Here is a 13,291-nt window from a genome sequence, read left to right as displayed (position 1 = left end):
CAATTATGATTTATGGCTGCCGAGCAAAATCATGGCAATGTAGATTATGACATAAATACAGGGAACAAAAAAAAACATAAAAAATTGGGAATTGGCTCGGTGGTCTCCGATTGACCTGCCTGTTTATCCGAGGGAATAACGAGCCTTGACTGGTGCTCAGTGAGGGTCCTGAGAGCTCATTCTAAATACAAATCACAAGCAGAAATTCTCCTGTAGTTCAGGACTGTTTCATCAGTAGCACAGTAGCTGTCGCCAGATTAACCAGGTGAGAGTTCCAAAACAAGGCATCTACTTCACGTTAAGCCTTCACGATCAGCCTCGCTGAAAATGACACAGAAAGCCCTAAACCGCCATGCATAACCGGTAGATCTACAGCTAATAAACTCATTTCAATAATATGTGTGACTAGGCTGGCAATCAATCACGATAGGGAGTTTACGTTGACTTGATGTTGAATTGAGCCATTGACCCTAATCAGTCCACGAGGCAAATATTTAGAATTACAGAGGGGAGTTGATTCATTTTATATGAACTCCGTTGCAAAGGAGGGAAATATATTCTGGCTATACGCATGAGTTCTAACTTCACCATAGTGAATTGCCCTGCCAAATTTAGTGTGGGTGGGCTGGGTGGAGATTGGAGAGGGTAGGCTCTCAGTCATAATCCAGGAGCAATTTTCATGCGTTGTTTTTCAGTATGTGGAACCAACTGGGTTTTTATCCACAAATAGAAACAATCGCTGGTGACCGCTGCCCACTCCTGAAACCAGCATTAGATGGACCTCTAAGAGCCTATATTTATCTTACCCAAAAATGGATTGACATGGTAATTTCATGAAAATTGTTTTTTATTCGAGAATATTTTAGATACACACTATTTCTAGAAAAATCATGGGTGTATTACAGACATAACACAAGTAAAAATTGCATGCCTGTACAATGCATCCCCCCAGCATTCACACCTGCCCTTACAAGCCTCCTGCCTGTGGCCTGAGTGCTCAGACAGGCTGGGGAGATGAATGGAACATCCACCATTTGGTCCTCATTACATTTGGCCACAGAAAATGGATTTTGATTTTTGTCACAGCTGCTAACCTCCTTGGGCCCCTTTCAGGATGACACGAGGAAACCTGGGTCATGACAGGAGACACAAATCAGTCATAGATATATATTATCCAAATCAAATATTAACATTTTATTCAAGTACTCTACAACGAATGTTTAGTAAAATCAATTAGTGGTAATTCAATTATCACTGTTCAGTTTAATATCCTGTATATGTACAAATTTAAAAATACATATATCATTTGTCATATTTTTTTCTCTCCCCCCACACACGCACACAAAACAACACTGCACTGCTTACATGCTACTCACATTGATTCGGCTCCCGAGGGCCCAAACCAATTTCTCTTGTTTTCAACCCGTCTCCTGCCTGAACCTGCAACAGCCATCAGACCCATTAATCCTTCCACCCAAGATGACTATGACTGATTTGGCCGCCAAACAATCAATTTGTATCTCTCTCACTCTTTCACTCAGGCCTTCTCTTTTGTGGATGTAAAGAATATCATGAAAAAGTGTCAACGGTAACAGTTTCCCAACAGTGAAGTAATAGAGTAATAAGACAATCAGCGTTTGACCTTGGAAGACAACTAATTCATCTGCCCATCTGTCTTAATTATTTCACTTTTCCAACCGGAGTGAAAGAGAAACTACATACGTCCTTCAAACATTTGCAGCTGACACATCTCCTCACCCATGTTGATTTTGCTCCTATTATTTTGTTTTGCAGGATGGACCCAAGAGAAATTTTAGAAGGACATCAGACACCATCTAGCCTAGAAGATCCAGAGAGTGTCACAAAAAAACAACTGAAACACGAAGTGAAAAAACATCTCATCAAATGAGCAATAATGATTTCTTTTTCCAGAACCATTTTTTATATACATTCTCGATTACTTCATCTCAGTACCTTATCTGCTATAAACTGGCAACATCACTTCACAATGGAAACTATTTGTTATTTTTCTATATCGCAGTGTAATTGAGGAAGAGGCTCAATGGCTAACAGATTATCATGCTCATCTTGTGAAGAGGAACATGAGGCCAGAACCCCCCTCTGAATGGTGAGGAGCAGAAGGTAGGGTCGGCCATGTCTGGGAAAAGCTGCAGAGGAACATTTGTCAGGAGACAGTGACAAAAAGAGGGTGGAGGGTGGGGAGGCAGAGCTCCACACTATTCAGAGACAATTTGTAAGCGCGGCTGTTGAAGTCAGGCCAGAGACTAGCGAACAGCTGGAGCCCCACCATGATTGATAAACGTGGGCCCCAAGAACTTCATTTCGATGTGAATGAAGACAAAAGCCCGACAATGTTCAGCGAGTGTGTAATGTTAGCGTCATTAAGTGTCAGCTCCGGACATGCCCTGGCTTTTAGATGTGCGACTGAGAGATGCCATGAGGGAGGTCAAGACCCGTGCTAATTACCATTTTAGAATAAACTGCTCTCTTGTAGCTCTGCAGTTATTGATTTACATCCAAGGATTATTTGTGTATTTTAAAGATATTAACGTGTACACATATGGAGATTATACCGTATGATGGAAAATGTAAGTATTATCTACAACCATAGCAATACACATAATATCGACAGCACAGTATGCAATGAAAATGAATTAAATTTACTTATTCAATACATTTTGTATTTACACATGCACCTTTAGATGTTCACTGCTGCATTTGCTCAGAATTTGCAAGATACAGTTGTTCATTTTCATAGTTTATTTTTGTAACTAGTGAACTAAGGTTCATATTTTTATTTACATATTGTCATTTGAGTATTTTGAAGTAAAACACACTAATAAGACACTCCCTTCTTAAGTAGACTTGCTGTATTATACATATACAACGTCATTTACAGTAATATCATGTGTTCACATACTGACTTTTTATAAATAACATTTAAACTATGTTAACATATTTCTCACTTGTGTCCACATTATTTTATTTTGTGAAATAACATACTTGGGTGTTAGAACTGAAGTTTTAATATTAATTCAACACAATTCAACATGATCTAAATATCAATATACTATAATAACATTGTGCAAAAAATGAAGAGAAATTGAAGAGAGCAACATTTAATAGAGCACTACAGTTTTGCCTTTAATCACATTTCTGCATGCATTGTGGTCATTCCATTCTAGTGTCTGATGCATTTCAACAAAAACAAACCCCAGGAATGACTAATTCACCCAAGAGAAATGTGAAAGATTAAGAGAATGTGAAGACGCAGGGAAGATGTGAAATAAATCAGGTGTATCCCATCATATATTCATTTTTTAAACTGTTCCTAAAACACATGTAAAACATTTGTACTGTGCTAAGCATGAATATGATCATCTTACTGCAATGTACCAATAAATAAAAATAGTGAAACACTGACATATAATTGCTATTTACTTTACAGCCTTATTTTAATAGAATAATAGAAAAAAATGATGTATGAATTAATCTCAAACTCAAGACAAAGTTTTATTTTCTGTTAGTGCTTATATAATTCCGAGACCAAAACAAATATAAGGTTATTCAAGGCATTAAATATCACATCTCAATGCTTCATTCTTTACATGCTCATTGCATCTGCAAATTATTTTTACTCATGACTCTCTTCTGCATTTGTATTGGCCGAAATATGGTGTGACACAACTGAGATATGTTCAGCAATACATATTTGATTTATGACAACCTACTTTAACAGTAGATTCCTTCACTATTTAAAAAAAATCTAAGCCCACAAAAAACCCAATATGAGATTTGGCAAACACACAGATGCTTTATCCCACCAAGTCAGAGAGCAGAACAAAGCGGATACATCTATTCCTGACCTATTAAATGGCTGAGTACTCTTATGGACTTGCAAAGCAAATTGAAAAGTTTTTCTGTCACTGTGTAAAATATACAGATGAGTCTGAAGTTCATAAAAACTGTGTTTTGTTCTATTTTAATCCAAAAACTCAATTGCAGACATCTTTATGACGACAAAGTGGGTCCCAGGTTCATCCATTCAGCAGCACTAGGCCAAATTTCAGCTGCCATGGCTCACAATGAATGAGTGAATATTGATGAACACGGAAGATCTAGAGGGGCAATCTTTTTTCTCCTCTTTTTGCGTGGCGAGGGAGGAGAAGCGTCTCGGCAGTCTCGGGGGAGGCGTGCACCTCTCTCAATATTCAGAATATTCTGGTTGAAGTTCAGAGAGAGATATCAATCTCACTTTGAAGCGCCAGGCCTTCATTTGTTTGTGAGAGATGTGAGGTGTTCTCCAGATGACTGTGCCAATTCTTCAAAAGCCACTTACAGTAGAGACACTCACTGTAGCGTTTGCTTTTGTTGCCGGGGCTCAGATGACTCTCAAACCCAATAGTGAAGCCTTGATTGAACCAGTGCACCCAATTCACCTGTGCGTTGAGGGGAATGCACAACTTTTATGACAGAGTGATGTTGAATACAAAGGGAAAAAAGGAGCTGAACATGGGAAGTATTAATCAGGCAAGAAGTTTAACAATGATTCAATTTTTGTTTTATTCATACATTCGAAAAAGGAAACTGTCCACTGTTTTTTTCAACCATGCAACAATTAAATACAGCAATAAATTGTTCTTTGCACACTCTAAAAAGTGATAAACTGTAACTGTTATCTTAAGTTTTAATTTCTAGGCCTAAAATGACTTAGACTTTTGCATTTTTTAAATCTTACATATATAATTAAATCCCAAATATATTCGTTCAACAATTGATTTGGATATACTGTAAATGTTCTGTTGGTCGCACTTTGTTCAAATAATTGTGTAGTTTAAAAAAAAAATTCAAACAGAAAATTCTTCTGGACCAGCAGAATTTATGTATTTCGAAGTGGCCTATAACTCTATTTATGATCTAATGTCAAACCTAATAATGATTATTATGGCGATTTAGTAGTAAATATTATTTTGACTTTAATATTTGTAAGTAGCGGGGTATGTAGATTTCACCTCACATTAAGCCTTACAATGAGTTCAAAGGATAGATTATCATAAATAATAATAATAATTATCTTCCATCATTTACTCACCCATTTCATTTCAAACCTGTAAGATGTTCTTTTTCTGTGTAACACAAAAGAAGATATTTTGAAGAATGAACAACATTCAAGCTCTCTGACTTCAACTCAATGTACAAAACCACAGAGACTTTTCTCAAAATATCCTTTGAGGTATAGTACAAATATTCTTCAGGGCATTTTAATTTTATTTAATACATTAACGTGAATAAGGCTTGCACCTATATTAGGCTACCATTAATGTAGTAAAAAATAAAAAAATATGCAAAACCCATTTTTAGAAGAATATGCAGATAAATCCCACTCTTCAGTTATTACTCAGTGACATGTCGTATGTATTGATTGAAATGCAAAAAAGTGTCATATCATTGCTTCCCTTCCGAAATCACAGATGTCCAATTGTTTTTAAGGAAATGGAAAAAAACACTTTTAATAGTTTTTATTGGTTAAACATTTGCAAATCCCAGTTACAAACATAAATGTGACAAAAGATTTATGGCAAAAAAAAATCCTGAAATATGGACAATGTTTCAGAAGGACAACAGTGGTATGCAAAACAGCCATTTTAAACAGCTGCAAACATTCTACTCCTACACAACAAAGCCACAGTCATGACTTGACCAACCTAATGATTCTACGTGGCAAAAACAAATCAGATAAATCTTCCACTGCTCACTCCAGTGGGCCTTTATTCTCACTCGCATCTCACTTTTCAACAGAAATACCACCCACCAGCATCTATAAACACATTCTCATGGCTGTCAATTTGCCTCTATTTTTTGTCACTTTAGAGAGGATTTCATCACCTGGAGGCTTCACTTACCACAGAGGTGCTGTTATTTTTCTTCTTTTTGTCATCAACACTTGTTTTCAGAGTGGTGGCATGTGTTGTGTGTGTGCGTGCGGGGATCTTGGTTGTGGTTTTAGCAGAGCAATGGGCCATGCAGGCCTCTCTGCGAGCGTGTTTATAAGGGGAGTCTTCATGGCCACTCAGTTGAGCCTGGTTTACCAACACTATTGATTGCAGGTGATGCTCTGGACAGAGTCCATCTGACCTCATAGGGGACTTAAATACATCATTGTCCTGGAGGGGGACCTCAGGAGACCTCCTGACCAAAGTCGAACACACACACTTACGCACACCTGCAACCACTGTGACATTGTCGGGGAAATAAAGTCATCTTCACATTTAAGGAATTAACAGATTTTCATGATGTATATTCAAACTGTTAAGATTTTGAATTATACGCTTTTCTCTTGAACTCAAGTGTGAAATATTTGAAAACACACCGTGGGATCTTTTTAGATGTGCGTTATCCCTTTTAATTTCCATGAACACTAATTAGATTTCTTAGTATGCGATCATGTTAACATTCAGGCTAATTTGCGTACCATGCATCTTTGTTTTCAAACACACCTTTGAGCAATTGATGGAAATCCAATGAGACGTAGGCTTACCTGCCATGAAACAACCACGTCTACCCGCGACGAGAGGCAGGGACAGGGGGAAGTGCGTTTTAAATTAATTACCATCAGGCCCCTTGTAACTGCTCACTTTTGTAAACAAACATTCTAATATGGAGTAATTAATTAAATCTGTCAGTCTTTCCCTCTCTTCTCATTGATCTTGGTTTTAGCTTCTGTACGTCTTCTCAAGGTGTTTTTCTTTGGCTATCCAATGCAGGTGCGAGTCTCTTTTTAAAATATGGTCTTCGCCTTCAGGTGCCCCTCCCAAAACCTACGTCTCCGTCCAAGGACCCTGCAGAAGCAATTTTGCAGCATTTAAGTCATAAACCTCAGTTCCTTCTTGTCAAGAGCGTAGAAATGGTCTTTATAGCTTCGGAGAATAGACGCTGTTGGTTTTGGCTGTAGCTGAGAGCTTAGGGGCCTCCTCCACTTTTGGCCAAATCACCAGGAGCCCTGGGCAGGCATGGCTGCTTCTCATCATGAAGAATAATGTTTGGCCTGGCAGACCATTAGGGATGCTAATTTTTGTTGGCTTTGTGATGTCACTTCTGATATTCTGGCAATCTGGCGGGGATTACCCGACACCGACGTACAACCTGGTTTGCCAGGTTCTATTCCTTGTTTCAGCCCCAGTCGAAGCTCTTACGCCACCTGCCTGCTAATGAGAGCTGGCGTTGGGGATGCCCATGTGGACCGTGTGGCAGGAATAACCGTGCACCACCATCACCTAAAGCTTCACGTGAGCGATTGTTGCACGCGGCGTGACAGATGTTGCGCAGTGTAGGGACTATTAGAGGGGGATCAAAGGCACAGATACAAACAAACCCCTGTATGATTCACCTATGGCTCAGAATCATCCATTTAGAACAGAAATGATAAGTCTCCTCAGTCCTAGCATGGTCGAGATGCTTTATGCGTATAGAATACAATTTTTTCATAGAGAATTAAATCCATCTGATATAGAGAACCCGTTATTGTGTTGGTTAAAACATTTACAGCTATTAAAGCGTTTTATTTACCCAATTACATCGATTTCAGGAGACTCAAGATCTCTTGCATGTATATAATATGAATTCAACTGAAGACAATCCGAGTGGCTGTGACCAGTGGAGAGTACTTATAATTTGTAATATAAACCACCGCTACTGTAATTTTGGAGCAGAGCGGTGCTTGCCAGGTGAGCTGCTTTTGGAGAGTCCATGCAAATCCGAAAAAAAGTCAAAAAGTCAATTACACAAGCAGCTCATGCGTGCACCATTGAAAGCCGGTGATGTTTTATTGAAGAGGTCCTTTAATTCAGCGTCACCGATGCTCGCATGAAATCCAGCGCTGTGCACCTTCTCCGGGAGAACCGGTGTCAGGTGACCTCCCAGAATCCAGAAAACAACTCTCAGGTGGTCTGCCATGCTCTAGTAGGCCGCCCATTTACCCCCATACACCCAATGCATCAAAGGAACCTCTGAGCATATCAAACTGGGCTAGTCCTGGGTCAACTTCACAAAGAAAGCCTTACCCTAGAACCATATGCAAAAATCATTTGCAGTCTGATGTGTATCAGGTAGTGTCTCTCGCAGCACTCCATTGGGCAGTGCTAACTCATTAAGGCACAGCAAGACTAACAAAACACTAATTAATTACAATTACAAAAAGATCAGGTGTAGTTGGTCTCTTCATCACAGAGGGAAACTAGTATCTGTGATAAACACCTTGTATTGAGAGAAAAGGTAATAGTTTCTAGGTCTGTGCATTGGGTCGCATTACACATTACAGGTAGATTTATAGATGATGGTATTTAAGGCGTGCCATCTTACAGCCATTATCTGAAACATTATCTCTGCAACCGTGCCAAACTATATGCCAAGCTGTTACAGAGGGCAACATGCTGTCGCCGCAAATCAATCTGAAAATAGAAGCATCTGCATCTGGAGATGGGGGCTAATGGAGGCATTGCCTTGGGTGTGTGATGGAGACAGCTTATTTTTTCCATGTGATTATCCTAACAGTGCTGCTTATATACAAATGTAAATGGGCTGCTTAGAAGCTCCCCCTCCCTCCATGTTTCTCTCTCTTTCTCTCGCTCTCTTCCATCTGCTAGACAATAGTTTTTAATCTTTAATCCATGAGCAACCACTGAACACAAGTGAATTGCAAATTACAGATGTTTTACTGTCTCAGCTATTTTTTTCTCCCCCGTTTTGCTTTCCAGCTTCCCACTGTCAGTCAGTGTCTCGCACATATCCTGTGCCATCATGGCACCATATGACACTGTCATCATTTGGTAATTAAACCCGTACTGGCTTTAAATATGAAAAGCTGGCAAGGGGAGTTGAGTTGATGGGGCTCGCTGTTGTGTGGAGCAGATTTCACGAAACCATCCAGATTTCTGCAGGGAGAATTGTTGTACTTTCCTGTATTATATATCGTCTCTGGCTTCAGCATTTGCTATGGCCTTCACCTGGGCACAGTCTTTGCTTACCCAATATGTTCCCAACCCTCATGTCTTAATTTACATTATCATTTAAGTAACATTTCTTTTTTTTCTCACAAGGTTGCAAATTCTGCACATGCTATATTTTCCCTTAACATTAATATTAACAATGCTACTTTTACAAAAAGAACAAATCACAAACAGTTTCCAGACCTTTCCCTGGGCATCATAAATGAGTCAATGACACAATATTGCTCATCTCTCACCCCAAAAAAAGAGGGATGATAAATGATGAGTGCTAAACTCATAGGGTGTATGAACCCGCTGTGCCCTTCTTTTAAAGGGAGGGAGGGTGAAACTTATTTAAAGCTAAATCTGGCAAGAACTGGGACATATTCAAAAAAGCCTTACGCTGAAGGGAAGAAAAAGTGGGTACCGTATGTCCGAGGGGGCTGGAAAGAACAGAAGAGCTGGCCCATTAATCCAGCACAGCCCTTGCTTTGAGAAACTGTGTGTAGTGTTGACCAGTGTAACGGACTATGCAATAAAACCATAAACAGCCACTCCCTGAGTTTTCAATCTGGAATCGTATCGTCTTCGGTCTATACCCCATCCAAATGGATGATAACAGGAGAGGTCTCGCATCCATTACAGACCCTCCAACAAGCTTTATTGCCAATCAAACACGGCCCTGTTCGAAACCCTCCTCTGGCTTTGGTGCGCTGGGCTTTACCGTTACATCCGAGTGTGGGAGAGACGCTCTCTCCTCCGTTATGGCTCGCCATAGATCAAGGTCACTGTTTCTGTGATCATTACACCACTGAAGGTGACAGGCTGCATTTACAGGGAAATGATCAGAGGCCAGTGTGGGAGCTGAGCACACCCGCATTTCTCAGAAGGATAATAGATATGCACTCACACAGGCAAGCCCATTTACAGTGAACCAAAGCATCTCTACAGCACAAGGGAAATCTAAGTCACTCTCTATCAAAGTTACAAAACGCTCAGGAAGCGCTGCCTGTGGCGGCACCTCCTTCAATGATCTTCAATATAACAAAAACTGAAGCTCTTGGAAATATCTAAAATAAGTTGTGGATTTACATGCTATGCATTTTGCAAAAAAGGGTAAAATATTAAACCATTAGTAAACATTAACAAATTTATTTAACAAAAGTCCTGTGTGTGTGAGGGGGATATTAGTATCATGCCATGGGGTGCATTGAGGAGGTCGCTGCTTTCCATATTGCAGCCATGTTAGTGGAAGCTGTTTCCTGTCTGTTTTAAACAGTGGCAGCTGGTTTGAGAGCACCCTGGGCTGCCTCAGGGTCCAACACACACACATACACATACACACACACACACACACACACACACACACAAAAGGCAATTGAAAATTCATTATAGAGAAATATAAAAATACATGTAAACAATGAGTTTTATATGACAAATTAAATATATGTAAATGTTGCATATACACTACACAAACATGACTCAAAACCGCTTTATAAATTATTGTTTAGATAATAATGATTTCTTATGTTTGATTTGTCATTTAAATTTATATTTTATTACAACTACTTTAACGAAAAGGAGAAGTCCATAAACTTGCATATAATCCAGTAATAGTACATGCAACACAAATAGTATAAAGTATTTAAACCTACGTTAAACTATCCTTAAACAGTACTATTAAATAAATCTTTTTTTCCATAAATCAGCTGGGCGTTAAAACAATCCCTCTCAAACTTACAACGAATAAGACGCGTATTCATCCGATTAAAAATAAAAACCCATAGCTGTGGTTTATTGCAAAACGCCAACTATGCGAGGAGAACAGTCATGCGGCCACAAGGCTTCAGTACATTAAAGTAGCACAATGACACGGAATTATGTTGTGAGCAATATGCTTCAAATATTCAATGCAGATGCATGTATAGCCCCCATCACAAGTGCACATATAAGTAGATCGGATGAATGGAAACTTGAGCCAGAGTTTAACAGCGCGAACGATCGCAAAGAAAAAAGAGGAAAGGGATGATAAAGTCTACTAACTGGAACATTAACAGACAAGTAACTTGCAAAATGCCATTTTACAATATCCAAAAGAACGACAGAGCGTGGTAAAGCCATAAAATTGTACATTAAATTATTATGGCCTCTACTTCGCCTAGTTAACAAACATTTTGTACGAATCCACGTTTGTCAGAGTTTAGGGTTCTGTACAACGTCAGAATTGTGGCTACTGAAGCCCGAGAGAAGCAAAGAAATCGATTTCATTAAAACATTGGTGGACGCCTTGTTACATGTTCAATGCTCTACATCACACTAATTTAATTGACCTGTATGTAAATTACTAGTGACAGAGATGTGTCACTGTTATAATAATAATCCTATGGAAAAAGGCAACATTCGTTATATTACATTAGCACAGAACAACTTCATATCTTAAAAAATAATATTTATAGGGAGATTTTTTTTAATGATTATAAATTGCATAGTTGGTCAAAATACTTATTTTTAGAAGTATTATTATTATAATCTAGATTTAAAATAGAAATATTTTAAATCTAAAGGAAACAAAATATACATAAAAGCACCTAGAGGTCTATTATCAACTAATCAAATAATTACCAGCCATGCGGTCAATTTTACAAAACAGGAAACGTTACACTGGTTTAAAATACAACCATCTTCCCAAACAAATGACTATGGTCTTGTTTCCGTTACAGGGGGAGAACACCTTTGACTACTCAACTGAAAACTTTGGCCTTTTTTTGTTGTTTGGTAAGGCGGGTAGGGTTACCTCTATCCTAGCTGCTTAAAAGTTCGACATATTGTGTGAGTATAAAGATTATATACAATAAGAAATGTATGGTAGCAAGTGTTAATTGCGTTAACTTTCGAGACTTTGGCTAGCCTATATAACAACAAACAAAAAACTAAATTTGATGGATGTTCTTAAGAAACTATTAAACATTCTCATGTTTTATTCCCGCAGCAGGTTTTATAATCGAAATTTAGTAAAACCGTTCCCTACAATGTACAATTATAATGTGCACTTAAGATTTGCACCTTACACGGGTGTTTATCTACCTTGATTCACAGTTGATGGCAGAAGTGATGTAGCGGGGGAGGGGTTGGGGTCGGTCTGTGTCTATGTTTGAACATTTTGTAAAATGTCAAAAAATACAAGCTCAAAGGCCTTACCCTTAAGAACGTTACAAAATACCATTCGCCTATAGTGAATTAAATAAGCCTATTTCATTTCCAAACGTAAGTCCTACTTTATCCGTACGCAGCTTCATTGCATCTAGATAAAATAAGCATCAAAACTTGTTAATAATTGTTAACGTGATTTAAATAATCTGAAATATACGAAAGACCCTTTCCTATACTAACTATACTAATTACCATTATTTAAAATATTGTTTTATTGATTTAATATATGGCTCACAAGTAGAAACGCAGGAATAATGGCTTCAGTCATGTTTAGGTAAGCTTTTAGTAAATTGCAGAAAAACATTATAGTTAATCTTCGGCCATAAATATATAGACGATATTATATGACTCTCAAAACAGCATCTGGCAAACGCAAAAAAGTCAAACCCTATAACATGCAATTATCAGATCTGGTAATATATTAACACGGATGCAAATGTCATATTAGCCGGTTTATTTCGCTAGACCCTCCTACCGGGAACAGGTTCACCTTAAAGTTCAGCCAATGAGCGGCACGAACTTTCTAACCCAAACTTCACAGTTAACGAGTTACCGATCAAAACATTAGAACACACGCCGAAGGGCGCACACATAAGCATACAAATGTGTTTTCAAATAAACATGAATATTCATCAACAGGCTATAAATCCTACCTTTGAGTATCTCGCATAACGAGAAAACCTGCGTGCGGATGTTTGCATATCTCCATACTCTTAGTCCCCTTTAAACTTCCAGTAGTTTTATTCTTTCTTTTATATAACAATTGCAACGCTTTATTTGCTTTGATTGCTATTTTTCATCCTTTATCAATCTAGCTCAATGGAGCAGAGGTTGCTCTCCTTTTTTGTTGTCGTATAAACCGTTTAGTTTTGGATGATCGGTCAAAGGTTGTGAAAAGCAGCGGGGAGAGGCAGGACGCCCAGCCGAGGAGGGAACGCAGGAGGCCGGACAGATCTAGTGGGCTGCATCGACGAAACGGACCATTAGACAGGGAAAAGCCATGGCTCACAGCTCTGGTCGATCAGGTAAGCGCAGGGCTCTCTTTTCGTCTCGCCAAATAGTGTCAGTGTTTATTT

The 13,291-nt window shown here is 38.7% G+C and overlaps 1 protein-coding gene and 1 long non-coding RNA gene across 3 annotated transcripts in view; one reads left to right on the top strand and one right to left on the bottom strand.

Moving 5' to 3' along the window:
* Positions 1-1,020: 1,020 nt before the first annotated feature.
* LOC130431687 (uncharacterized) overlaps positions 1,021-13,291 on the bottom strand; it is a 35,786-nt gene continuing 23,515 nt past the window's right edge. Inside the window, exons 5-7 of one of the 2 annotated variants that reach the window (XR_008908303.1) lie at positions 1,759-1,840; positions 1,377-1,440; positions 1,021-1,129 (exon numbers count right to left, since the gene is read on the bottom strand). This is a non-coding gene — a long non-coding RNA (uncharacterized LOC130431687). Of the gene's footprint in view, positions 1,130-1,376; positions 1,841-13,291 lie in introns of both variants that reach the window. The other variant, XR_008908302.1, reaches the window with a different exon arrangement.
* Positions 12,796-13,291, top strand: part of pax2a (paired box 2a) — a 29,169-nt gene continuing 28,673 nt past the window's right edge. Inside the window, exon 1 of the mRNA XM_056760813.1 lies at positions 12,796-13,240. Within this exon, the coding sequence (XP_056616791.1) occupies positions 13,216-13,240 (25 nt within the window). The 5' untranslated portion in view covers positions 12,796-13,215. The remainder of the gene's footprint in view (positions 13,241-13,291) is intronic.

This window comes from Triplophysa dalaica, chromosome 11, assembly GCF_015846415.1.
Source record: "Triplophysa dalaica isolate WHDGS20190420 chromosome 11, ASM1584641v1, whole genome shotgun sequence".
NCBI classification, from domain to species: Eukaryota; Metazoa; Chordata; class Actinopteri; order Cypriniformes; family Nemacheilidae; genus Triplophysa; species Triplophysa dalaica.
This window is presented reverse-complemented; position numbering and strand designations above follow the sequence as displayed.